This window comes from Stegostoma tigrinum, chromosome 6 (assembly GCF_030684315.1).
Source record: "Stegostoma tigrinum isolate sSteTig4 chromosome 6, sSteTig4.hap1, whole genome shotgun sequence".
NCBI lineage: Eukaryota > Metazoa > Chordata > Chondrichthyes > Orectolobiformes > Stegostomatidae > Stegostoma > Stegostoma tigrinum.
Genome location: NC_081359.1, coordinates 73018099 through 73043045, shown reverse-complemented (window position 1 = coordinate 73043045; position 24947 = coordinate 73018099). Strand labels below are relative to the sequence as shown.

General features: G+C 40.5%; 1 protein-coding gene across 14 annotated transcripts in view; it reads right to left on the bottom strand.

Moving 5' to 3' along the window:
- ift88 (intraflagellar transport 88 homolog) overlaps positions 1–24947 on the bottom strand; it is a 309288-nt gene that overhangs the window by 49892 nt on the left and 234449 nt on the right. For all 14 annotated transcript variants that reach the window (XR_007247723.2, XR_007247724.2, XR_007247725.2 and 11 more), the window contains 6 exons: positions 24464–24534; positions 22928–23014; positions 11709–11808; positions 9916–10002; positions 9047–9233; positions 3414–3522 (listed from right to left, as the gene is read on the bottom strand). Coding sequence is in view for 11 of the 14 variants with exons in the window: in XM_048532509.1 (XP_048388466.1) it covers positions 3414–3522; positions 9047–9233; positions 9916–10002; positions 11709–11808; positions 22928–23014; positions 24464–24534 (641 nt within the window). In the remaining 3 variants the exon portion in view is untranslated. The remainder of the gene's footprint in view (positions 1–3413; positions 3523–9046; positions 9234–9915; positions 10003–11708; positions 11809–22927; positions 23015–24463; positions 24535–24947) is intronic.

The following is a 24947-nucleotide window of genomic DNA, read 5'->3' as shown; positions in this document are numbered from 1 at the left end:
TTACAGTGATGTACTTATGTAGGTATGACTTGCCTGGTTGGCATGCAAAATAATATCTTTTACTATATCTCAGGACATGTGACAATATTAAATCAAATCAAATTTCAAGATGCTTCACAAAAGCAGATTAAACAAAATGTAGCAATGGGCTAGTCAAAAAGGGAGATATCAAACAAATGTGAGCAAAAGATTGGTTAAAACATAGATTTTAAGAAATGTCTTAAAGGTGCCTTGGGAAAATCAGCAGGTAACCAGGAAAACTAACAGAACATTCGCTTTTATTTCAAGGAGGTTGGGTAATAAGAGAAGGGAAATCTTCCTGCACCTGTACAAGATGCTGGTAAGACCACACCTGGAGTACTGTAAGACTTTGTCCCCTTATTTAAAGAAATATATAATTTCATGCAGGCAGTTCAGAGAAGGTTCCCTAGGATGATTATGGGTTTGGAGGGATTGTTTTCTGGGCAAAAGCTAAACAGGTTGCGACTCTAGTCAGTGGAGTTTAGAAGAATGAGAGGTGATATCAGCAAAACATACAGGATTATTACAGGCTTGACGAGGTAAATGCTGAGAGGACGTTTCCCCTCATGGGAGCATCTAGGATCAGAGTGCACAGTCTCAAAATAAAAGGGATGCCAATTTAAGTTTCTTCTCTCAGAGGGTTGAGAGTCTCTGGAACTCCTTGCCACAGAGAGCTGTAGGGGTGAAGATAAATAAGGCTGAGATATATAGATTCTTGATCAGTAGTCGGATAATTAAGGGTTACAGGGAAAATGCAGGAAAGCGGACATGAGCAACGTCGGGTCATCATGATCCTATTGAATAGTGGAACAGGCTCAAAGGGCTGAATAGCCTACTTGGGTTTCTATTTCTTCGGGTCTTAAATGGTGGAAACAGATAGCAATAATGCATTCAAATTAGATTGATTGCATTCCAAAATATTTTTTGAAAGTAATGTATTTCTAATTTGAGACATGACATATGGCAATGGCAGCAAGTTTGGCAACAACAGATAACTTTTAAGTACATAAGGTTTTGTGACTGTAGATGTGCCGCCTCAAGAGAATCTGTGACACACTGACTAATGGAAACAAATTTCCGTGATTAATCTACACAATTAATCTCATACAATGCAAAGACCTGAATGTCTGAAGTTGAACTAGATAGCCCACTTTGTTTTCATCTAGCAATTCCTACAGTCTGCTGAAATAAATGTTCAGCTGAATCCTGATGTGAGAAGTTCCATGTTTCATTGCTGGAAATTTTCCAAAACTGCAGCCAGTAGTTACTTGCATGAAATTTTGATTCAATTAGTTCCTCCAAATAACTCTTTAGACATTAGTTAATAACACCATATCAAAATACTGAAGTTTGTGCCGATTCAGGTAGCAAATATATAACAAATTCCTGATTAAGATCAGTTTTTAAGGTGCTAGAATGACGAATATATGAATTACATTAAAATTATTGGTAGACAGGACTGATTCCTAAGGTGACCAACGTATCCTCATACCAGAAAATGAAAATATTGTTTTTTTGAACAGACTAATAATTTGATGTCAGCGATAATGAGAACTGCAGATGCTGGAGAATCCGAGATAACAAAGTGTAGAGCTGGATGAACACAGCAGGTCAAGCGGCATCTTAGCAGCACAAAAGCTGACATTATGGGCCTTTTCTGATGAAGGGTCTAGGCCTGAAACGTCAGCTTTTGTGCTCCAAAAATGCTGCTTGGCCTGCTGTGTTCACCTAGCTCCACACTTTGTTATCTCTAATAACTTGATGTTGCAGTTCTATAGTTCAGTCCATTTCACAGAATCCCTACTGCGCAGAAGGAGGCGATTCAGTCCACAACAACCCTCCAAACAGCATCCTACCCAGACCCACCCCCTATTCTATTCCTGCATTTCCCACCCTGAATGCTATGGGAAATTTAGCATGGCCAATCCATCCAACTTATCTTTGGACTGTGGCAGGAAACCGGAGCACCTGGGCGAAACCCATGCAGACACAGGAACCATGTGCAAACTCCACACAGACAGTCACCTGGGGCTGGAATTGAATTTGGGTCTGGATTTGAACCTGGGTCCCTGGCACTGTGAGGCAGCAGGCTAACCACTGAGCTACTGTGCCACCCCATTCAGTTCCATTAAAACAATGTGGACTATTACATCTTTCCCGGGCAAGCTGTCAACGTTTTTAAGTACAGTTGCCATTGTTGCAAAAATGGAGCTTTTGGTACTTATCCTTATGCCCAGCAGCTTCTCGCAATAGGTCAGAATCTTGTTTGCATTACATGTGCAGTGCATATCACAGCGTTTTGGCAATCCTGGGCTAGATTTCCTGGCACCGCACCAAGCGTATTTTCAACGTACAAAATGACTGTGGTTAGTCTACTGCCTTCATGCCCATCTCTGACCCAGCCCTCATAAAATGATAGGTGAGCAGGTACCAAAATTGGAAGCCCACTTACAATTTTAAAAAAAAGGAACTGAATTTATTAACAGAACAATTAACCCAACTAACCTGCTGCCCAAACAATAACAAATTTGTGTGGGCAAGCAGAGTAGAACTAGATGACCATTTAATGAAAATAACTTTATGGAAAGGGTGGGAAGGAAAGAGACTGCATTTCTTGGAGATGCCCCAGGCACATCAGGGGGAACTCCCATTCCAAACTGCTCCCCTCTCCCTGTTCCTCTACTGCCTGACCTTCAAAATACATCATTCCCATGCCATTGCAGCCCTCCCTTGTGTCCCTTCCCCTTCAAAACTGTGTATCAGTCAGAATCCAGTGGCTCTATCATCTGCACCCCAGGATCCCCTTGCAGTCTCAGTAGCAACAAATCAGGGTGCTCTCACTGAGGGATAGAAATCTGAATCTCACCTCAAGGCCATCCTCAATGTTTTATTTCTACAAGGGAGGCCATGTTGATCATCAGTTCTTGTAGCACAAACCGTCTTCCAGGGTGACAAGCATAATGGTGATCCCATGTTCCCACAGGCTTGTTTTGAATTTACCTGCTATCACCAGCCCGCCTGTCTGACCTGACCCGACCCAACTTGAGGTGTTGACCATTTCTGTTCCTTCTTTGAACAAGGTCATTTAGTTATCATCTTCTTGCTGCTTGTGGCATCTTACGGTCATATTTTGGCTATTGCATTCCCTAAATTACAAGAGTGATTACACTTCTAAAACTTACATTTAATTGACTGTAAAAAATTTTGAGATACCCTGAGATCATGAAAATCCCTACGCAGGTTATTTCTTAATACAGTTAGTAAAAAAAAATCCACTCATTTATTAAGAAAGCTACAAGGTTTCCCAAAATATTAAAGCAAATATCATTTGATGAAAATTCCATAGCTATTCGAATGATGCGCTTACAGACTCAAATTTTTGGAAAGGATACAGGTTTGCAATCTGGTACATAACTTGAGCGCTGTTCCTCATGATTGCATGGAGCTTCAAGAAACAATCCAAGGCTTCCTCCAGTCTATTCAACTTCTTGTAAGTAAGACCTAAATTTTAAAATTATACGATTGTAAAGGAGCAGCAAAGTTAAAAAAAAATGTCTTTCATGAAATCGTGGAATAGTGAGATGAAGTGGTAAAATCTTGAAGAATAAGAAAAAAATCTGAGGTGTCTTTTTTTTGTAAGAACTTATTTTTTGACAAGAATTGTGCTGAGAAGCCCGCACACCTCAATTGTATCACTTTTAGGAGACACAGAGAAAATGCCATGTGATTTTCTGCAGAGAGGGACAGTCATTCACGAGTTATTTATAGTGACCTCTTAAGAGGTCATTCACAGCTGCACAAAAGCAAGTCACCTTTCCTTCTCTCTGGGGAACAATGGGCTATGACAGTGCTGGCCCAGTTGTTGATAAGTAAAACGAAAGAAAATAGAGATCTAGCCTCCAAATTACATCATCATCATATTAAGGCCAGTGATGAGGGATGATTGAGGACACTACAAGGCACTTGTTTTGAAACAGATTGGGTCCAAATCTTCTTTCAGTTAAAATTGCAATTTAATCTCATTGACAAACAGTTGTAATACAATTTTTACCAGATTCATATTTTATATTTCTAAAGGTATGGTTGTTAGGAACTTCCATATTAATTACAAATATACAAAAGCTTATTCATATTTACACCTAAACACTGATCAGCTTTTGGATCCAGTCGTTTAGCCTTTAAAAATTTCTAACACAAATAGATAACAATAATACACATGTAATGGAGAAACCTAGGTAATTTCCTCAAATATAATTTACAACAGCAGATTATACAAATTAGGCCTGTCTTCTCTAGAATTTAGAAGGTTAAGTGGTGATCTGATTAATGTCTTCAGGAGGCTAGACCCATTATCACAGAATCATAGCCACTCCTTATGAAGGCTTGTGATTTCATATAAAACTGTTGGACTATAACCGGGTGTCGGGTGATTTTTGACTTTGCCCACCTCGATCCAACACCGGCATCTCCACATCATGGAATCATAGAATCCTTACAGTTTGGAAGCAAGCCATTTGGCTCTCCTAGGAGCATCCCACCCAGATCCACCCCCTTAACCTATCCCTGTTACCCAAAACTTAGCATGCACATCCCTTGGCAATTTAGCATAGCTAATCCATCTAACCTGCACATCTTTGGACGATGGGAAGAAACCACAGTACCCGAAGGAAACCCATGCAGACACGGAGAATGTACAAATTCCACACAGACAGTCGCCAGAGGCTGGAATCAAACCAAGGTCCCTGGCGCTGCGCCACCCCATTCATCCAGAAACTCTGCTCATGTTCTGGAGTCGCAGGTTCACATCCCACCATGGCAGATGATGGAATTTGAATTCATTAAAAAAAATCAGGAATTAAAAATCCACAGATGACCATGAAACCATTGTCAATTGGCTCACTAATGTCCTTCAGGGAAGGAAATCTGGCATCCTCACCCGGTCTGGCCTACGTGTGACTCTAGATCCACAGCAATAGGGCTGACTCTCAAAATGGCCTCTGAATTAACCTAGCAAATCACATCGTCCTACCGATTGCTACGAAGTCTCAACAATGAAATGAAACCGAACAGTTACTGGAAACAACAAAGGCAAAAACAGTCCTGTTGCCCCTGCGAAGTCTTCTTTACTGGTGGGGGCCAGTGGTAAAATTGGGAGAGCTGTGTCACAGACTAGTCAAGCAACAGCCTGACATAGTCACATTTTCAAGATCATGGACAACGTCCCAGACACCACCATTAACATCCTTGGCGAGATTGTCTCCCACCGGCAGGTCAGACCCAGCAGAGGTGGCAGCACAATGGTACACAGTCTGGAAGGAGTCGTCCCGGGAGTCCTGAATATTGACTCCAGACCCCATTAAGTCTCACGGCTTCAGGCTAAACACGGGCAAAGAAACCACCTGATTACCACGTATCATCTTCCTTCAGATGATGGATTAGTGTTCCACCATGTTAAACAACATTTTGAGGAAGCATTAGTGAAAGCAATCAATATGGGCCCAGGAGCAAGAGGTGGCACTAGTGTGTGGTGACTTCAACGTTAGTGGAGCCAGCGCAGGACTCGAGACGGTGGCAGAGACACCTGCATTGACGATGGTTCAAAGTGTTACACTCTGGCATTTGTTCACGAAAACTGTGGACTCCAATACTTCTACTGATTTCAAGATATCGTCAGCGAGGTGGGGCCAGCTGCGAGTAATGGCGCAGAGAATAGAGACTTTGAAGTTGGTGGATTCGGCACAGGCAGTGGCAAGGTGCAGGACTTGAGGCAGTGGCATCAGCAGGGATGACAAAGCAGCGGTTGTGGCAGCACTGCGGCATTGGTGGGTCCAGCACAGGCATCATTGGTGAGCTCAGCAAGAGACTCAAACTGGCAGTGAGGGTAATCTGAACATTTTGTTTTCCTTTTGTTTCTGTTTTATTAAACCTCTGCTCTTGTTTTTAATTCTGACTATTGTATTCTGAAATGGCATCAGACAGTGGTAACTCTATACATGTTTCTCACAGTACTCTTGTACTCCGGTACATGTGACAACATAATCTAATGTAATCTGAGGGTGGCAACAGCACAAAATGCACTCTGGACGAGGCATTTCAATATCCATCACTAGAGAGTGGCTCGGCAGCGGCACTACTGATTGAGCTGATCGGGTCCTGAAGAACATAGTTGCTAGATTGGATCTGAAGTAGGTGGTGAGGGAACTAACTAGAGGGAAAAACATACTTGACCTCATCTGTTAAGAGTGACCATCACACAGTCCTTGTCGAGATGAAGTTCTGCTTTCACATTGAGAATACCATCTTTCATGTTGTGTGACTCATGCCAAAAGGTACAGGCCTCAAACAGATCCACCAACTCAACACCAGGCATCCACTTAATCATTACCAACAAGCCAGGGGATCAACCCTGGTTCAATCAACAGGAGGGCATGCCAGGAGCAGCACCAGGCATACCTAAAACTGAGGTGTCAGGCTGGCGAAGCTATCTAACAGGGCTACTTGCATGTCAAACAGCTTAAGTAGCAAGCGATAGAAGTAATCCCACAACGAACAGATGAGGCCTGCCACATCCAGTCCTAACTGGTGGTGGATAATTAAATAACTCACGAGAAGACGACTCCACAAATACACCAATCTCAATGACTAAGAGCCCAACACATCAGTGCAAAATTTAAGGCTGAAGCATGTGCAGCAATCTTCAGCCAGACGTGTGAATTGGATGATTCATGTCAGCCTCCTCCAGCAGTCCTAACCATCAGAGATGCCAGTCTTCTGTCAATGTGATTCACTCCACACGATATCATAAAATGGTTGAAGGGACTGGATACTGCAAGAGCTATGGGCCTTGACAACTTTCCAGTTGCAGTACTGAAGTTCTGTGCTTCAGAACCTAGGACTCCTCTAACCAAGCTGTTCCAGAACAGTTACAACACTGGCATCTGCCAGACAATGAGGAAAATTTCCCAGGTACATCCTGTACACAAAAAATCAGGTCAAATCTAACCCAAAGAATAACCTCCCCTTCAGTCTACTCTCAATCATCATTAAAGTGATGGAAGATGGTGTCAACAGTGCTATCGAACAGCTTGTTCAGCAATGACCTGCTCATTAATGCCCATTTCATGTTTCAGCAGTTCCTGAGAGCATTACAGCCTTGGTTTAAAGATGGACAAAAGAGCTGAATTGCACAGATGATGTGAAATTGACAGCCCTTGACATTAAGGCAGCATTTGACTGAGTGTAGCCTCAAGAAGCTCTAGCAAAACTGAAATCAATGGGAATTAAAGGGACGCAATCTCCACTAATTGGATTCATACCTGGCATGTAGGAAGACAGTTGTGCTTTTGGAGGTCAGTCATCTCAAATCCAGGACATCTCTACAGGAGTTCTTCAGGGTTGTGTCCTAGGTCCATCCATCTTCAGAGATAGTAGGAACTGCCGATGCTGGAGTCTGAGATAACAAGGGGTGGAGCTGGAGGAACACGGCAGGCCAGGCAGCATCAGAGCAGCAGAAAAGCTGACATTTCGGGTCTGGACCTTTCATGAGAAGGGCCCATCCATCTTCAGTTTTCTCAGCAATGACCCTCCCTCCAGAAGTGGAAATGTTTACTGGTGATTGCACAATTGGGCATCCATAGGTGCTGAGGGCAAGTCACCATCATTTGTGACTCCCCAAATACTGAGGCAGTCTATGTTCAAACGCAACAAGATCTGGACAATATCCAGGCTTGGGCTGACAAGTGGGAAGTAACATTTGTACCACGCAAATGCCAGGCAATGAACATCACCATAAAGAGACCATGTAACCGCCGCTCCTCAAACTTTCAATGATATTACCATCACTGAATCCCCCACTATCAACATCCTGGGGATTACCATTGACCAAAAACTCAAGTGGAATCACCATGTAAATAAAGCAGTTACAAGAGCATGTCAGAAGCCAGGAATACTTTGGCTAGTAACTCACTTCATGACTCGCCAACGCCTGTCCACAATCTACAAGACACAAGTGAAGACTGTGATGGAATACTCCTCACTTATCTGGATGGGTGCAGAGCCAACAGCACTCAAGAAACTTGACACTGAACAGAACAAAGCAGCTTGTTTCATTTACAGCTCATCCACAAACATCCATTCCTCCGACTGCCAACATTTTGTAGTAGTATTATGTACAATCTACAAGATGCACTGCAGCATTTCACTAAGGCTCCTTAGGCAACACCTCCCAAACCCATGATCAATTCCATTGGACAAGGGTAGCAGATACACAGGAACACCATTGCCACCAGCAGGTTGCCATCCACGGCATTCATCATCCCGATTTGGAAATACACTGTCATTCCTTCAGTGTCACCCTAGTAAAAACACTGGAATTTCCTCCTTACTAGTATTTTGGGCCTACCTAAGCAGATGGACTGCTGCGGTTCAAGAAGCAGTTCACCAACGTATCAAGGACAATAAACCAGCCAGGAATACCCATGTCCTACGTGTGAAATAAGAAAAAGACATTAACATGAGAAGACAGGGTAGATGAAGATAAGCTATTTCTGCTGGTTGAGGATTCTAGAACGAGAGTGAATAGTCTAAGAATAGATCAGACTTTCATTCAGGAAAGATGTTAGAAAGCACATCTTCATACAAAGAGTGGCAGATGTTTGAAACTCTCTTCCGTAAATGGCAGTGGATAAATTGCTTATTTTAAATAACAGATAAATTTTTGTTAATCAAAGGTGTTAAAAGAAATGGGCTAATGCCAGGTATATAGAGTTGCATCCATCACATCAGCCATGAATGGTGGAACATGCTCAAGAAGCTGAATGATCTACTCCCGTTCCTATGCTTCTATCTGAATGAATTACACAGCTGCATGTGAGCGTAGCAGAAAAATAAGTTCTGAATAAATGAAATCACAAAGCAATCCGAATCAATAGCGTACACTGAAATAAAGATACCAAAGACATTAAAGGATTAACACTCAGAAGTCATAAATTGTCTATCAGTCAAATTAAGTAACATTGTAACTCACCCAAGTTATAGAGTGCCTCAGTAAAAGAGGAATCATTCCGTAAAGCTTCCTTATAAAATTCTGCTGCTTTCTCATAGTCACCTCGAACAAAGACACAGTTTCCTTTATTTGTCAGTGCTGCTGGATTATATCGATCAGCACTCATAGCAAGGTCGGCATACCGGTCTGCAAGTCCAAAATCATTTTCCTGCACAAATCCAATGAAAATGATTTCTGCTTGTGTGGGCAATTGTTTAAAAGTTTATTTGGTTCAACCATAAGAAATTCACAATTTTCTACTTTGAAACTCAGAGGGTACTCATAGAAATATGATTATACATTATCATAATAATGGGAATGCAAATACAGTTGCAAAACTTGTTCATTATAGATCACGTCAATTCATAAATGTCCTAATTAGCTTCCAATGAAAATGTCCAAATTAAAATTCAGTACTTTACACCCCTACAGCATGGAGAGCGATTTAGTGGGGAATGACTTGGGGAAAATGTATTCCTGCTGCAGGGGAACATCCCCAGCGCTGACAGCAGACACTGACTAGCTGCCTGCAAAGGTAAGCAGTCAATTTACAATGTTAAGGCAACTAGGAGAAATTTTACCTACTGCAAAGATGACATTTCCAAGTGCTAGCCGCCAGCTTCATGGAGTCAGCTGCGCCTATTTTAATGAAGCATCATTGACTGATTCACATATTCTGTGGTCAATGACTTAATCAGATGAGAAAACCATAATATAGATTGATTAGTGAATGATCAATTCCAAACGTGAAATTGCAAGAACCATGCACAATTATACGACCTGTTAAAAAAAAACACCTGTGTGTTGCCTCTGCTAATATGTAATACAATAGTTATGATCTCGTCACCTACCAAAAAGTAAAGGAAGGAGAGATTTGTTGCAGCTGCGCTCTTAACCCTGCTATCCTTCTTCTCAAACATTTTCAAGGTTTCTACAGCCTACAAATTGAAAGTGGAAATAGATATTATTTATCTTTCAAAAGACTGCTCGAAGCTACAATGCGAAGTCTGCTCCGATAATATTATTTTTATTTCTGATCAAAAAGTAAATCTAGAATTCCATGGGAAATAACAATCTTAGTGCAAAAAAAAATTAACTGCTTGTGATCATAAATGTGATTTGCTATTTGTGGAATCACTTAGCCCAGTCTGTCACTTGCCATTTATGCGGTCTGGCATACAAGTAGGTTCATCAGGTTGACCCCTCATTTTTAGGTTTGCCTAGTGCTGCTTCTGCCATGCCCTCTCGCACTCTTCACTGAACCAGTTAATGTCCTGGCTTGATGACAGAGTTGGGGGATATGCTAAGGATGAACAGTGTGTTGGAGTAGAGTTTTTGCTGTTGATGACCCACAGCATTTCATGAATGCCTAGTCTTGAATTGCTAGATATGTTTGAAATCTACCCTATTTAGCACAGTGATAGTGCCACACAACCCAATGGATGTATCCTTAACAAGAAGAGTAGACTTTGTCTCCACAAGGACTGTGATGGTCACAATTACAGATATTGTCGTAGATGCAGCATAGATCGGCAAGGATGAGATCAAGTGTGATTTTCCACTCTGTTGTTTCCCTTGCCAATTGTTCACAAGCATGCAGTGTTCAATCAATGGACCTAGCAGAGGGAAGGGTAAGCCACCCTTATGCCCAGTATCCAATATCTAAATCCATACACACTGACAGCTTTCTACTCCAAAGCTGCACTCTATCCAACTAACCTCACTCCAAGTGAGGATTTCAGTGCATTACCAGCAATTGCCACTGATCTTGGTGGCAATACCAGCCTCTGTTTAACAAACAGGTTTCAGGCTGGAATTTCCATCCTTCAGGGGGGCCTTGATTCAGTGGGTAGCCTGATGTTAACCAATTAGGTATCTGATTGGTGAACTGGAAACCCAACATTTAACACTAAATCCTGCTCCAAGCTACGATCAGTAATCTAATTTCTTTTTAAAAGTTAACTTATATCTATGCACAAACAGGATTATACAAAGTTTCTTTTAATGTATTTTCAGACTTTTTTTTGCCACAAGTTTGAACTGGATATGTACTAGCAAGGTACTGGATCTGTCGCTAGCAACAGACCAACAATGGAGATTAAATAAGAACTTCTGAATTCAGCTCACAATGAACCTAATTCCAAACTAACAAATGTATTCAAGAAATGGAACTCAACACCTCTGCAGCAATTGAAAATCAATCAAAATGCCAGGAAATCATTCAAAAATGTCCAAAAAGAATTTTAAAAAGATAGAAGCCATCATTAATAAACTGAAACACAGAACAATGAAGTAAAAAGATTTACACTTTCCAGAAGGAAACAAGGGGGAAAATACTAAGTTATAACCCTTCGTAAGCAGTTCAGAGCAGAAAGAAAAGGACTATTTTAAAAGAAGCTGTGCTGAAGTAGAATATTAATTATAACTTAACATTCCAGCTTATATGCAGATTACCCTTCTAGCACCTTCTGTATCTTCTTAATTGAAAAGTATAAGTGGAACTAAATTCTTGACAGGTTTTTTTCTGGTGGCACAGTATCAGGGATGAACGTGCATGTTAAATACAAAGGATAAATTATGATCCACTGCTTGAAACAGTTTATAAATATCCAGCAGAAATGAAAATGGAGTTATCATGTGTTACCTGGTTAAAATCCCTCTGTCGCAGGTAAGTAATAGCTTTGTTAATTTCCAGGTCATTAGCTAGTTCAACATACTGGGAAGCCTTCACCATTTCCACACACCTGTAACAATTAATAATTGGATCTGAATCATTCCTGAAAAGCCAAATTCTTCTCCCATCAAGTTTCAAGTTACATAGTGTCTTTTTTGGGGGGAGGAGAGCCAGGATAGTTTCTATTAATCTATTAATCATATCAGTGATAAACCATGGAAAGTGCATTTTTTTTTGCTTCTACATCAGAATTATAATTCCTGGGTTAGTTGTCTATTAAGATTCCTACAAAACCAGAACGTATTAAATGCCACAGCACCACAAAATCAGCTCTCCATTTCTCACAGCTTCTGCATTAAGAATGCTAAACAATTTTCTGATGAAGGGTCTAGGCCTGAAACATCAGCTTTTGTGCTCCTAAGATGCTGCTTTGGCCTGCTGTGTTCATCCAGCTCTACACTTTGTTATCTCGGATTCTCCAGCATCTGCAGTTCTTATTATCTCTGTATCAATTTGTGGTTTGTTTATGTCATCAAAAGCCATCACAAAGCAATTTGCCCAAGAAATTTCCATCAACTTTTATACCAATGTGGGGAACGTTAGGCGCAACAAACCCCAGTCGTAAAACCTGTGATCAAAAGTCTCAATACTTGAGTATCACAATAACACCTTCTGTACCCAGTGGGATGGTCTTGCATTACAAGCATATTGTTGAGTTTTAATGTACAAGTGAAACTGGAAAACAAGTGTAAATGCAATCTGTAATTTTTTTTGAGATTCCAACAAAATGAAGGATGTGTTCCCCCACAAAAATTGTGAACTATGCCGTCAGTGGAGTGACTCTTGCTATATGGAAAGATTTCAAGGTGGGCTCAGACCTCCCAAAGACTGAATAAGTCTTTGCTTGCTCTTAAAGAGAGATAAGAGTTAGAATAAATGGTTGAAAGCAAACATTCCTTGCAAAATGGTAGTGTGATGGCCATGGAAAAGGCTTCAGCATTTGGCAATGATTTCTGGAGTCATCCAGCAGGAGAAGTATCAAAGGAAACACTTTTAACCAAGCTAATGCTTAGGTCATAGCCAGTAGTTAGTTGCTAGAATATCCCAAATCCATTGGCTCTATGAGCAAACTAGGAAAAGATTCAGTGATATCAGAAACAGTGCACCTTAGGTATACCTATTTATTGTTCAACCACTGAAGGTAGGACAGGTATGGTCAATGTTTTCATCCTGCACCAGCAAGAGGAGAGCACAGAGACAACATACATTGCCAGATATAAATATCCACAATAATAACTTGCATATAATGTATGAAAGCTCTGTTCACAAAGAGTACTGGTAAAATAAAACGAGTAGAATCATGTTTTCTGTTAAAATAACAAAAAATACAGGACGACTTCTGACTCCTAATCCTGTGCTTGCTGTCAGCATGCCCAGAGACATTTAATTCAGAAGTTGCTCTAGATAGGCCTTTCAATTTAAGGCTGCAGGCTCCTTCAGAGGGACTGGAAACAAACAAAACTAGAAATTGCTGAAGAAACTCAGCAGATCTGACAGCATCATGAAGAGGAAACAAAGTTAACGCTTTGAATCCGGTGACCCTTCTTCAGAACCTAATCAGAGTCAATCACGCCTAAAATTTAAACAAAGTTTAGGGAGTTAACAGTAAGTCATCCGTAGCCGGTGAATTCGCCACAGCAACACATCTATGCATGCATCAACCAATCAGCACTCTGCTTTCATACGATATAAATCAGAGGTGGGCTGGTGACACATAGGTGAAATCATCTAAGGGCCACACATGAAAAGTAAATCAAGCAACTTTTTTGAAGAGAGAAAAACCGGAGCATTCAACTCACGTTGTTTTAATGCAATGGCTGAGAATGCTATGCCTTAATCAGCCTTCCTATGTCTGCTAGCAATGAAGATGTTGCTAATCACAACTATTGTTCAAAGTTTACATCTGTTACACAAGAACATAGATGGTTCTTTGCCAGAAAAAGTTTTAAAAAGAACCATTCATAGTATTATGTAGCTCTGAACAGTGATGTAATTCTTAGGGCAGGCCTTCTCATGTTTGGAAAGTCAGCAGCACCTACATGGGAGTCTGCAGAATTTCAGCAGTGGCAGGTTACTGTATTTGGCCTTCAATTCAATGTCGCTTTACGAGTGATATCATGTTGGAGGTTTTCTAGTCCATCGACAGCCTCAATATTGAATAGTCTGAAAATATATTTAATTCAAGTATTTTCATTCATGGGCCTTGAAATCATGCACAAAATTTCTGAAACAAATTTGCACACTATCCCTGTTGTAGTCTTCTGTTGTAGCAGATTTTCCAGATGTCCCTGTAGGCTAGGAAAATGCAGTTTGACTTTTTCCAACTGCATTTCCCATAGCTTTAATTTGGCTTCAAATTGTTTCACATCTGACAGACAGGCAAGATGCTGCTTTTGTAATTTGACATTGAGCTCACTCAAGTCACACACAAACACACACACACACACACACATTTGTGCTTGCTAAACTCAGTCACAGATTTTTCCTTCCTCTTTGAAGCAACTCTTCAGAGGCTAGCATCCCATCACCAATCACCCTTTATTCACAAATGCATAGCCTTTGACAACAGCACTGCCCTTCACTAAGCCAGGTAGTCCAAGCATTCATCCTTTTATGTTAGCCAGGTCTCTCTGATTTGAGCAGATTAACTTCCCAATCAGGGAACTCTTATGAAGTCCAGCTTGAATTTCCATGAAAATGTTCACTACATTCCTAACTTCATTAAGCCACATCAGCATACTTCCCTAGCTGCAGGGACTGTGAATACGAATACTCTTGATGAATGAAGTAGTGACATACAATTAAATAGCTTGGATCAAGGACGAGCTGATCAAATTTTTTAATTAGAAAAACTAATCCCTCTGAGATCCGAACATAGCTTGAGCACCATCAGTAGTAAGAAGACTTTTTTTAAATGATAACTGAAGCCAACATAAGCCTCTCAAAAATATCTTCCCCTTTGGTGGTATCATGCATTGCCACGAAATAAATCAAATCTTCTCTAAGTTCAAAATCTATTCTGAATCCACAGCCAGATCATCAGTTAACCCGGGCTTGTGATGTCTACTAACTCATCGAAAGCCAGAGAGTTAACCTCAAGATTAGCCACAGAATCTTTCAGAAACGTTTCAATGCCTGGAGTAATATCATTAATCTGAACTGGCACAATTCTATGAGACAAATTCACACTCTGAAATAACGTAAATTTCTCTGAAGCCTGTAAAGCTGCAGTTGCAATGTTACACTCCTTCACAAGTCTAAACTATGACAGAGGCCTATGTTATTGGCGGTGAGCTCACACATCACAGAATTGGCTTAAGTAACAGTGTCCATCTTCTTTCTTAGCCTTCTGAAATTTGGTGGCTGTGCATCCAATTACTTTCTCTAAGTGCTCTGATTTTATACAAGCCCATCTGTCCACAAAATTCTGTGCATTTGAAGTATTTTCTACTGTAATATCATTTTACATTGGCATTTTTCATGACAGAAACTGTTTCTCTACAATTCAGCATCATGGGCTTGCGTTTCACTGTGACAAAACAAGTGAAATGCAAGCCCATGATGCTGAATTGTAGAGACTGTCCATTTCTCTGTGCTTCCCAGACTTTCAGGCTGCACTCCTCCAATGTGCTTCTTTGCTAGTGATTTCGCACTCTCAAATTCCTCCCATGACGCACAGTGCTGCTGACATTCAATGTGCAATTTGATTAGATTAGATTAGATTACCTACAGTGTGGAAACAGGCCCTTCGGCCCAACAAGACCATACCGCCCCTTGAAGCATCCCACCCGAGCCCATCCCCATATAACCCACACACCCCTGTACACTACAGGCAATTTAGCATGGCCAATCCACCTAGTCTGCACATCTTTGGACTGTGGGAGGAAACCCACGCAGACACAGGGAGAATGTGCAAACTCCGCACAGACGGTCACCCAAGGCTGGAATCGAACCCGGGTCCCTGGCGCTGTGAGGCTGCAGTGCTAACCACTGAGGCACCGTGCCACCCCAATTTGCCCCAGGCTTTTGCTGTGGGCGGGCAGGCTTGATTCAATCTAGCAACAGGTCAGATACAGTCCCCAGGATGGTGGATGTCCAAGCAGGTATAAATGTTCTTTTTCCTTTACTTTGGCATTTCTTGTGAAATTTCCCGACATATGCAAGACAAAAAGCTGCAAGAAAATGTATTTTTTTTCATCAATTCCCCTAGTGTCATCTCACTCCATCTACAGATTCTAACAGAATCATTTCATTCTTTTGAAAACTTTGTTACATTGTTTTCAGTCTGATGTATGGTGTGTAATTTATATATATTGATCTCATTTATCTTAAGAGTTTGGATTTTGAATTAGTGATATGTATGCTATGGTCCATGTATAAGGGGTTTAAATTGTTAATCTGACATTCTTCCAGAGCCATGATTTAAACCAGTATCTGTCACAGAACAGGTGACTGTGGATTTCCTTGGGTGACAGAGAATTTGTTTGTATTTTGAATATTTAATGACTGGAGACCGCAAGCATTGGAAGACATTAGCTTACTTTTGGTTTAGAAGAACCAATAATTTATTTTTGATTCAAGGACAATCTCAAATTGGAAAGGTTTTACTGGTAGTTGCAGAAAACCTGGCAGGATTAGATGCAAGAACATTGTGTCCTTGAGAAAGGAGTTAGTTCAGAACAGTTAGGATATAGGCTACTTCAGTGCAAGAGTTTTAGTTTGACAGTCAGGCGCAGGAAAAATACAAGAATCTTTCATAAAGAATGCAATAAATGGATAAAAATTATATGACTGAGTATAATCAGTATGGACTTGCACATGGAAAATCCTGTTTGACAAAATTGTTGGAAAAGTTATGGACCAGACCAAACCCCCTCAAAATAATAAGACAGCCTAGGCCCTAACTTTTTCTTATTTTAAAGGTAAGTGTAAGGTGTGTTTAAGATGTGATTCGATTGGTCAAACTACCAGATTTGAAGCAAAACACATTTTATTCACACACTATAATTAAAATGCAACAAAAGAAAGTCTTAGCTGTAGCTATTGAAATGCTCAACAAAGTAATAGACAGAGTAACTATTACTTATTAACTGTTCCAACATACTAACATCCCCTAAACATTCCTGTGACAAAGGCAAATTCAGAAAAACAGATCGTCTCACATTCAACTCCAGGAGCAGGAAAACACCAAGAGAAAACTCTGACAGAATGTAGCAGGGAGAGATGTACAGCAGCTTCCAAACCGTGCTGCGACCCCTGCAACAACTGTTGAAAGCTAAAACTAAAAATCCTGATTCGGTGGGAGCTTGACCACACCCATTGAGGGTAGTTCTATTGTTTCAATTTTAAAAATAAACTCAAAGGCCTCTCAAGCGGTTTATTTTATGAGTTTACAATAGGTAGCTCAACAGCTCTGCCTTAAAAGCTCTCTCATAAAAAAATGACAAAATACACCCCTTAAAATCATAGTATTGTCACAAAAGTCTTTTGAAGGCATTACAGACACGATAATAAAAGACAGTTGATACATGTAGTACATTTAGATTTTCAGAACACTTTTGATAAAGTCCCAAGAGAAAGTTGGTAAGCAAAGTTGAAGGACGTGGTATACGAGATACTGTACTAGCATGGATTAAGCATTATGTAAAGATATGACAGTGAATAGGTAATGGAGACAGCATGGAGGAACTGCAAACAACTGTACATTTCTGTTTGGCACGGAAATGAGAAAGGTTGTCCAGCCATGGCCAACAAGGAAAACTGGGGATAGTATTAGATCCAAGGAAGGGGCATGTAAGATGGCCAAGAACAGAAGCAAACTTAAGGATTGGGATCAGTTTAGATTTCAGCAATAGAGGATAAAGGGATTGACAAAGAGGGGAAAAACAGCATATTAAAATAAGCTTTCAGGGAACATATAAACCAAATGTATTGGCTTCCATAGGTAAATAAAAAAAAATTAGTGAAGACAAATGTAGGTGCCTTACAATTAGAAACACGGAAAATTATGAACGGGAACAGATTGCAGATGAACTCAGCAAATATTCTGTCTTCACAAAGGAGGACTAAAATAACTTGCCAAAAATGTTGGCAAACACATGATCTTGTGAGATAGAGGAACTGAAGAAAACTGCATTAGAAAGAAGTGGTGATGGGATTAACAGCTGACAAATCCACTGGATCTGACAATCTATGTTCCAGAGTACTTAAGGAAATAGCTCTAGAAATTGTGGTGGTCATCTTCCAAGACTCTTTTACAGACTCTGAAACATTTCCTATGGATTAGAGGGCTGTTAATGGAAGTGCACTATTTAAAAATGGAAGTAGAGAGAAAATAGGGAATTATAATCGACACAGTACTAACTGGTATATGAGGCAAATGCTAGAGTCCTTCATAAAAGATTTAATACCAAAGCACTTAGAAAACAGTAACAGGATTGGTGTCAGTATGGATTTATGAAAGGGCAATCACGCTTGGCAAATCTACTGGAATTTTCCAAAGATGTAACGAATAGAATTAATCAGAGAAAACCAATGGTTGTTTTTTATTTGCACTTTAAGAATGCTTTCAATAAGGTCTCACATAAGAGATTAGCATATAAAACTAAAGCACATGGAACTGGGTGTAGTGTATTGACATGGATAGAGAACTGCTAGAAGACAGAAAACAAAGGGTAAGAATCATTGGGTCATTTCTGAATGACAGCCAGCGACCAGTTGGATATCACAGGAATCTGTGATTGGACCCCAGTCATTCACAATATTTATTAATGATTTAGATAGGGAAACTAAGGGCAATATCTTCAAATTTGCAGATGACACAAAGCTGGGTGGGAAGGCGAACTGTAATGAAGTTGCAGAAATGTTTCAATGTGATTTCAACAAGGGATAAGTGGACAAATGCACAGCAAATGAAATATAATGTGGATAAATGTAACATTTTCGAGTTCGGTAGCAAAAACAGGAAGGCAGATTATTATAAAATCAAACATGAACTTTGAATGCTAGAGATATGAAAGAAAAACAGAAATTGCTGGAGAACCTCAGCAGGTCTGGCAGCATCCAGGCACAGAAAGGCAAATCATTATCTGAATGACAATAGATTGCAACAAGACTGGATGTCATTGTATACCAGTTGCTGAAAGTAAACGTGTAGTGCAATAGGCCTTCATAGTGAGATAATTCTAGTATAGAGGCAGGAAGTCTTCTTGCAATCACAAAGAGCCTTGGTGAGACCACACTCAGATTTTTTTGTGCAGTTTTGACCTCCTTAACCGAGGAAGGATATTCTGGTTCTGGTGGGAGTGCAACTAAAGTATACGAGATTGATTCCTGGTATGGCAGAACTGACATATGAACAGAGAGTGGATCAGTTAGAACTATATTCAATGGAGTTTTGAAGAGTGTTTCCACGCTGCAGGGATTCTATGAGAGGTGATCTCACTGAAACATACAGAATATTCTAACAGGACTAGACAGGGTATACAGAGGAACAATACTTCCAATGTCTCGAAAATCCAAAATGAAGGGTCACTGTCTAAGGATACAGGGTACACCATTTAGGACTTATCTGAGGAGAAATTTCTTCATTAAAAAACAAAAGAGTGATGAGCCTGTGGAATTCTCTGCCACAGAAAGTGCTAGAGGCAATACATTGAACATTTTCAAGAAGGAGTTAGATATAGTTTTTAGGGCTGATGGGATCAAAGGATATGGGGAGAAAATCTTCTATGCAATTAATTTTGGCATAAAACAGAAAAGAAGGAATAAAAAGGTCATACTTGTTTAACTAGCCATGATTACGTTAAATAGCAGAGAAGGCTCAATGAACTGAATGGCCTACTCTTGTGCCTTTATTTCTAAATTCCCACAATTCCAGTGCTTTGTTAAGAAACATGGTGTTACTTGAAACTAAGAAAATTTAAGCTCATTTGTGTCAATAATCAAGGAAGTGATATCAAACACTCAAGACCAGGAATTGAAAGTAACATAGAAAATAGGTGGAGGAGTAGGTCATTCGGCCCTTCAAGCCTGCACCACCACTCAACATGATTATGGCTGATCATGCAATTTCAGTCTCCTAACAATGAAGTTAAAACTGTAAACATGGTAGGTATGACTTTCTGATATCGGATTACTGTAAAATGGCATTGGAACAGATGGGATGATAGATGATACAACGTATCATCCTCCAACACTTCCGCCATCTACAATCCAACCCCACCACCCAAGCTATTTTTCCATCCCCACCCTTGTCTGCCTTCCGTAGAGACCACTGTCTCCGTGACTCCCTAGGCCGCTCCACACTCCCCTCCAACCCCACCACACCCAGCACCTTCCCCTGCAACCGCAGGAAGTGCTACACTTGCCCCCACACCTCCTCCCTCACCCCTATCCCAGGCCCCAAGGTGACTTTCCATATCAAGCAGATGTTCACCTGCACATCTGCCAATGTGGTATATTGTATCCATTGTACCCGGTGCGGCTTCCTCTACATTGGGGAAACCAAGCAGAGGCTTGGGGACTGCTTTGCAGAACACCTCCGCTCGGTTTGCAACAAATAACTGCACCTCCCAGTCGCAAAACATTTCAACTCCCCCTCCCATTCCTCAGAGGACATGTCCATCATGGGCATCCTGCAGTGCCACAATGATGCCACCCGAAGGTTACAGGAACAGCAACTCATATTCCGCTTGGGAACCCTGCAGCCCAATGGTATCAATGTGGACTTCACAAGCTTCAATATCTCCCCTTGCCCCAATGCACCCCAAAACCAGCCCAGTTCTTCCCCTCCTCCCACTGCATCTCAAAACCAGCCCAGCTCATCCCCTCCCCCCACTGCATCCCAAAACCAGCCCAGCCTGTCTCTGCCTCCCTAACCTGTTCTTCCTCTCACCCATCCCTTCCTCCCACCTCAAGCCGCACCTCCATTTCCTACCTACTACCTCATCCCACCTCCTTGACCTGTCCATCTTCCCCGGACTGACCTATCCCCTCCCTACCTCCCCATCTATACTCTCCTCTCCACTTATCTTCTTTTCTCTCCATCTTCGGTCTGCCTCCCCCTCTCTCCCTATTTATTCCAGTTCCCTCTCCCCATCCCCCTCCCTGAGGAAAGGCCTAGGCCCAAAACGTCAGCTTTTGTGCTGAGATGCTGCTTGGTCTGCTGTGTTCATCCAGCTGCACACTTTGTTATCTTGGAATAGATGGGATTTTGTTTTGCCCTGTATTTTGCAATCTTGAAATCGGCAGCATTGCGTGTTCATGTTTCAGTAAAAGATAACCATGTTAAATAAAAACAAACAAAATATGATCTCTCAAGTCATATCTCATTTTGGAATCTGATGTATCCAGTGGTTACAACAGCTAGGATCATAACATCAGCTTCTTGGGGACCTTCCTCGCTTTACCCCAACAAAGATCACTTGATTTCTAACTTCTGGGCAGATCCTACTTAATCTGCATGTTTCCAGGGTTTTTTTGTTTATTTTTCAGATTTCTACCACTTTGTTTTTGCTCTAATTTTTGGGATTTTGCTCAATTAGCCCTCTTTGTCTCTATCCCTTTATCCTTCAAAATTGTCAAAGTTGCTTGCTTTACCAGGCCTTTTGGTCCTCACTCAAAATCTCCCCTTGTAATGGCCTGCAACTGTTTCTGACACCCTCCTGTACAGTGCCTTAAGATGTTCATTAATTACATAAATGGAATTTGTTTTAACAGAGTTTGTTCTAGATATTTTGCGCTGGCATAATATATGGTCCAAAAACAAAAATCACCAAAAACTGAGTTTCAAACCTGACTCAGACTTCAGAAAAGAATATTAGGCACTGATAAAATTCACAGACTTCTTGATGGCAGGTCAGAGAACAAATTTAATGGATACTGAAGAACATATTATCCATACGTGTTTTATTTTCAGAGGACACACAGTCTTTTACAACCATATAGATAATACCTGTATTTGACAGTAAATATAGACATAATGGGGCTGATCAGCTCTCTGGCAAAGTGTTCCAAAGACACTCAATCCTCGAAGAGAAGAAATTCCTTCTCATGTCAGTCTAAAATCTTGAGACTGTACCCTCTGGCTGTAACTCTCCTATGAAGGGAAACATCCTCCGAGCAGTATGGCGGCATATGTTTCAAGTTATGCTTCAGCTGTACAAAAGCCTGGTTCGGCCACATATGGAGTATTGTGTCCAGTTCTGGTCACCTCATTACAGAAAAGATGTGGAAGAGTTGGAAAAGGTGCAGAGGAGATTTACCAGGATGTTGCCTGGAATGGAGGGTAGGTCTTACCAGGAAAGGTTGAGAGAACTAGGGCTTTTCTCTTTAGAACGACAAAGGATGAGAGATGACTTGACAGAGGTGTACAAAATCAGAGATATAGATGGAGTGGACAGCCAGAGACTTTTTCCTAGGGTGGAAGTAGCTTTTATATGAGTGGAAATAGTTTTAAAGTGAAAGAAGGTAGATATCGGGGAGACGTCAGAGGTAGGCTTTTTACTCAGAGTGGTAGGGGCATGGAATGCATTGGTCGTGGAGTCTGTCTCAAGCGGGGCATTTAAGTGCATATTAGGTAGGCATATGGATGATAGTATAAGGTAGGGGTGGAGGTTAGATAGACTTTAGGTTTAGAGTAAAAGATTGGCACAGCATCTTGGGCCAAAGGGCCTGTACTGTGCTGTACTGTTCTATGTTCTAGGAATCTGATGCTTCTACTGTCTAGTAGGTAGACAGGGCTGTATTCTTTGGGGGCACTTGGTTACTGTTCTAACCCTGGCCAAGTAGAAAATGCCTGCCAAATATCCAACCCAGGGCTTTTCCATTTGTCTTTGTTATATCAACAAAATGCTGGACAAATGCAGAAGGTCTGGCAGTATCCGTGGAGACAGAAACAGAGTTAATTATTTGAGTTCAGTATGACTATTCTAAAGTCGTCATTTTGGCCGCAAAACATTAATTCTTTTTCCTTCCATAGATGCTGCCAGATCTGCTAATTTTCCCTAGCTCTTTGTTTTTATTTCAAATTTCCAGCATCTGCAGTATTTTGCACTTATTTTTCCTTTAAATTATTTGATTAGGACAGTGTGCCCAAAGTTGTCGCACAAATCCAAATTAACTCTTACCAGTCATATCCAGATGCAAATGATGCTTCAATTGCCGGTGCTATCAACTTAGCTGCTGTCATTATAAATCTCTCTGCCATTGCTTTCCTGTGCAATTAAATACATAGAGAACATAATTGATTACATTGTCTTTACAATAGAATCGTTAACCCAACCACAGCATTCTCAAGATTCCACAGGATAGTGTCCTTGGCGCCGTCATCTTCAGGTGCTTCATCAATTACCACCCTCCATTAGAAGGTTAAAGGTAAGGATATTCAATGATGATTGCTTAACATTCAGGACGGTTAATGACTCCCTAGATACTGAAACAGTCCATGCCCAAATGTGATAAGCCCTGAACAACATTCAAGATCAAGATCATTAGTAAAAAGTAACATTTGATCCATACAAGTGCCAAGCAATATGATCATCCTCAACATGAGAACTAAACTATCACCAAATCTATGAACGTCAACAGCATGCATGTTACCACTGACCAGAAACTGAACTGGATCCGCCATATAAATATGATGGTCCAAGGCTAGGAATTCTGGGAGAAATAATTCACCTCCTGACTCCTCAAATGCTATCCACTATCATAAAGGCACAAGTTAGGTGTCTAATGGAATACTTTCCACTTGACTAAATGAGTGCAACTCCAACAACACTGAAGCATCTTGGCACCATCCAGGACAAATATAGCATTCTTGACTGTTAACCCATCAGAAACTTCAATATTCACTCCCTCCACAGCTGATGCATAGAGGCAGCAGGACAAGATATAATATACACCAGCAACTCACCAAGGCTCGACCACATCTTCCAAACATGCAACAGTACTACCTATTAGGATAAGGACAGCATATTTACAGGGACACCACTACCTGCAAGTCCTGCTCCTACACACATACCATCCTGAAAAGGAACAATATGTACTTTCCTTTATTGCTAGTAGGTCAAAAACATAGAATTTCCATTTAAACAGCACTAGGTATGTACCTATCCTCAACGGGCTGCAGTAGTTTAAGAAGCCAGCTTACCACAAATTTCAAGGAAAATTAGGGATACATATTAAATACTGTCCTAGCCAACAACATCAATTTCCACTGAACAAATAAAAATAATTCCAAAATGTTAGCTCATCGAGGTTTTTTCTGCATGTTATGAATAATACCTCTAAAAGCAGATGAATGAAAAGAAATCTCATGGCAAGATTTCAATTCTGAAAAGGCCTTGTCTATTATTATATTTATTACTTTCTATGCCTATTAAATCAAAGACAACATTATTCCTCCATAGGAATATGGCATGATTAAATAAGTATTAGGAAAATCCACTGCATTAATTTACACTGTGATCTGTTTTTTATGAAGTATTGACTATCTGCTAAATATGGTTATTATTATTTGGAACAAGTGACTTAAAATAAACATTGAAATGTAATTCTTTTGCAAGTTATCTGGAGTTCGACTATTTATAGAGATAACTTGTTGGCCCAGAAGTGCAAACTAAATAAGTGCCATACTGTTTCTCAAAACAGCAGATTTATACTACCGCTCTCGCTCCATTTGTCTGAGTGGATCATTCTTGATGGCTTCAATCACCAGATTCATATGTGGATCATCCTACAAAAACAACAGTTTACAATGAGACAACTCCATTTTGAAACAGAAATCATGATATTACATAAATTACAGGATTTGGGAAATGAAATAGTCTAAGTGGGGCTGAAGGATCTGATTCTTAATGGAGAAAATCAAGGGACATTGCACAATAAAACATCTGGAGTGCTACAGATCTCTATGGCTCTTTTGAAAAAGGGAACAATTCAATGAGGTGAGAAGGGATTTAACTTGCCAGGGTAAATTTTAACCTAAGATTGATAAGACAAACTACAGCTAGATATTTTAGAAGGAAAGGAAAGGAAGAACAAAAACTGGGGTGATTAGATGACGAGTGAGATAGAGGTCATACTGAAGCAAGACAGAAGTGTTCATGATGTGTGTCAGGTGAAACCTTCAAATAGGAAAAGGGTTCT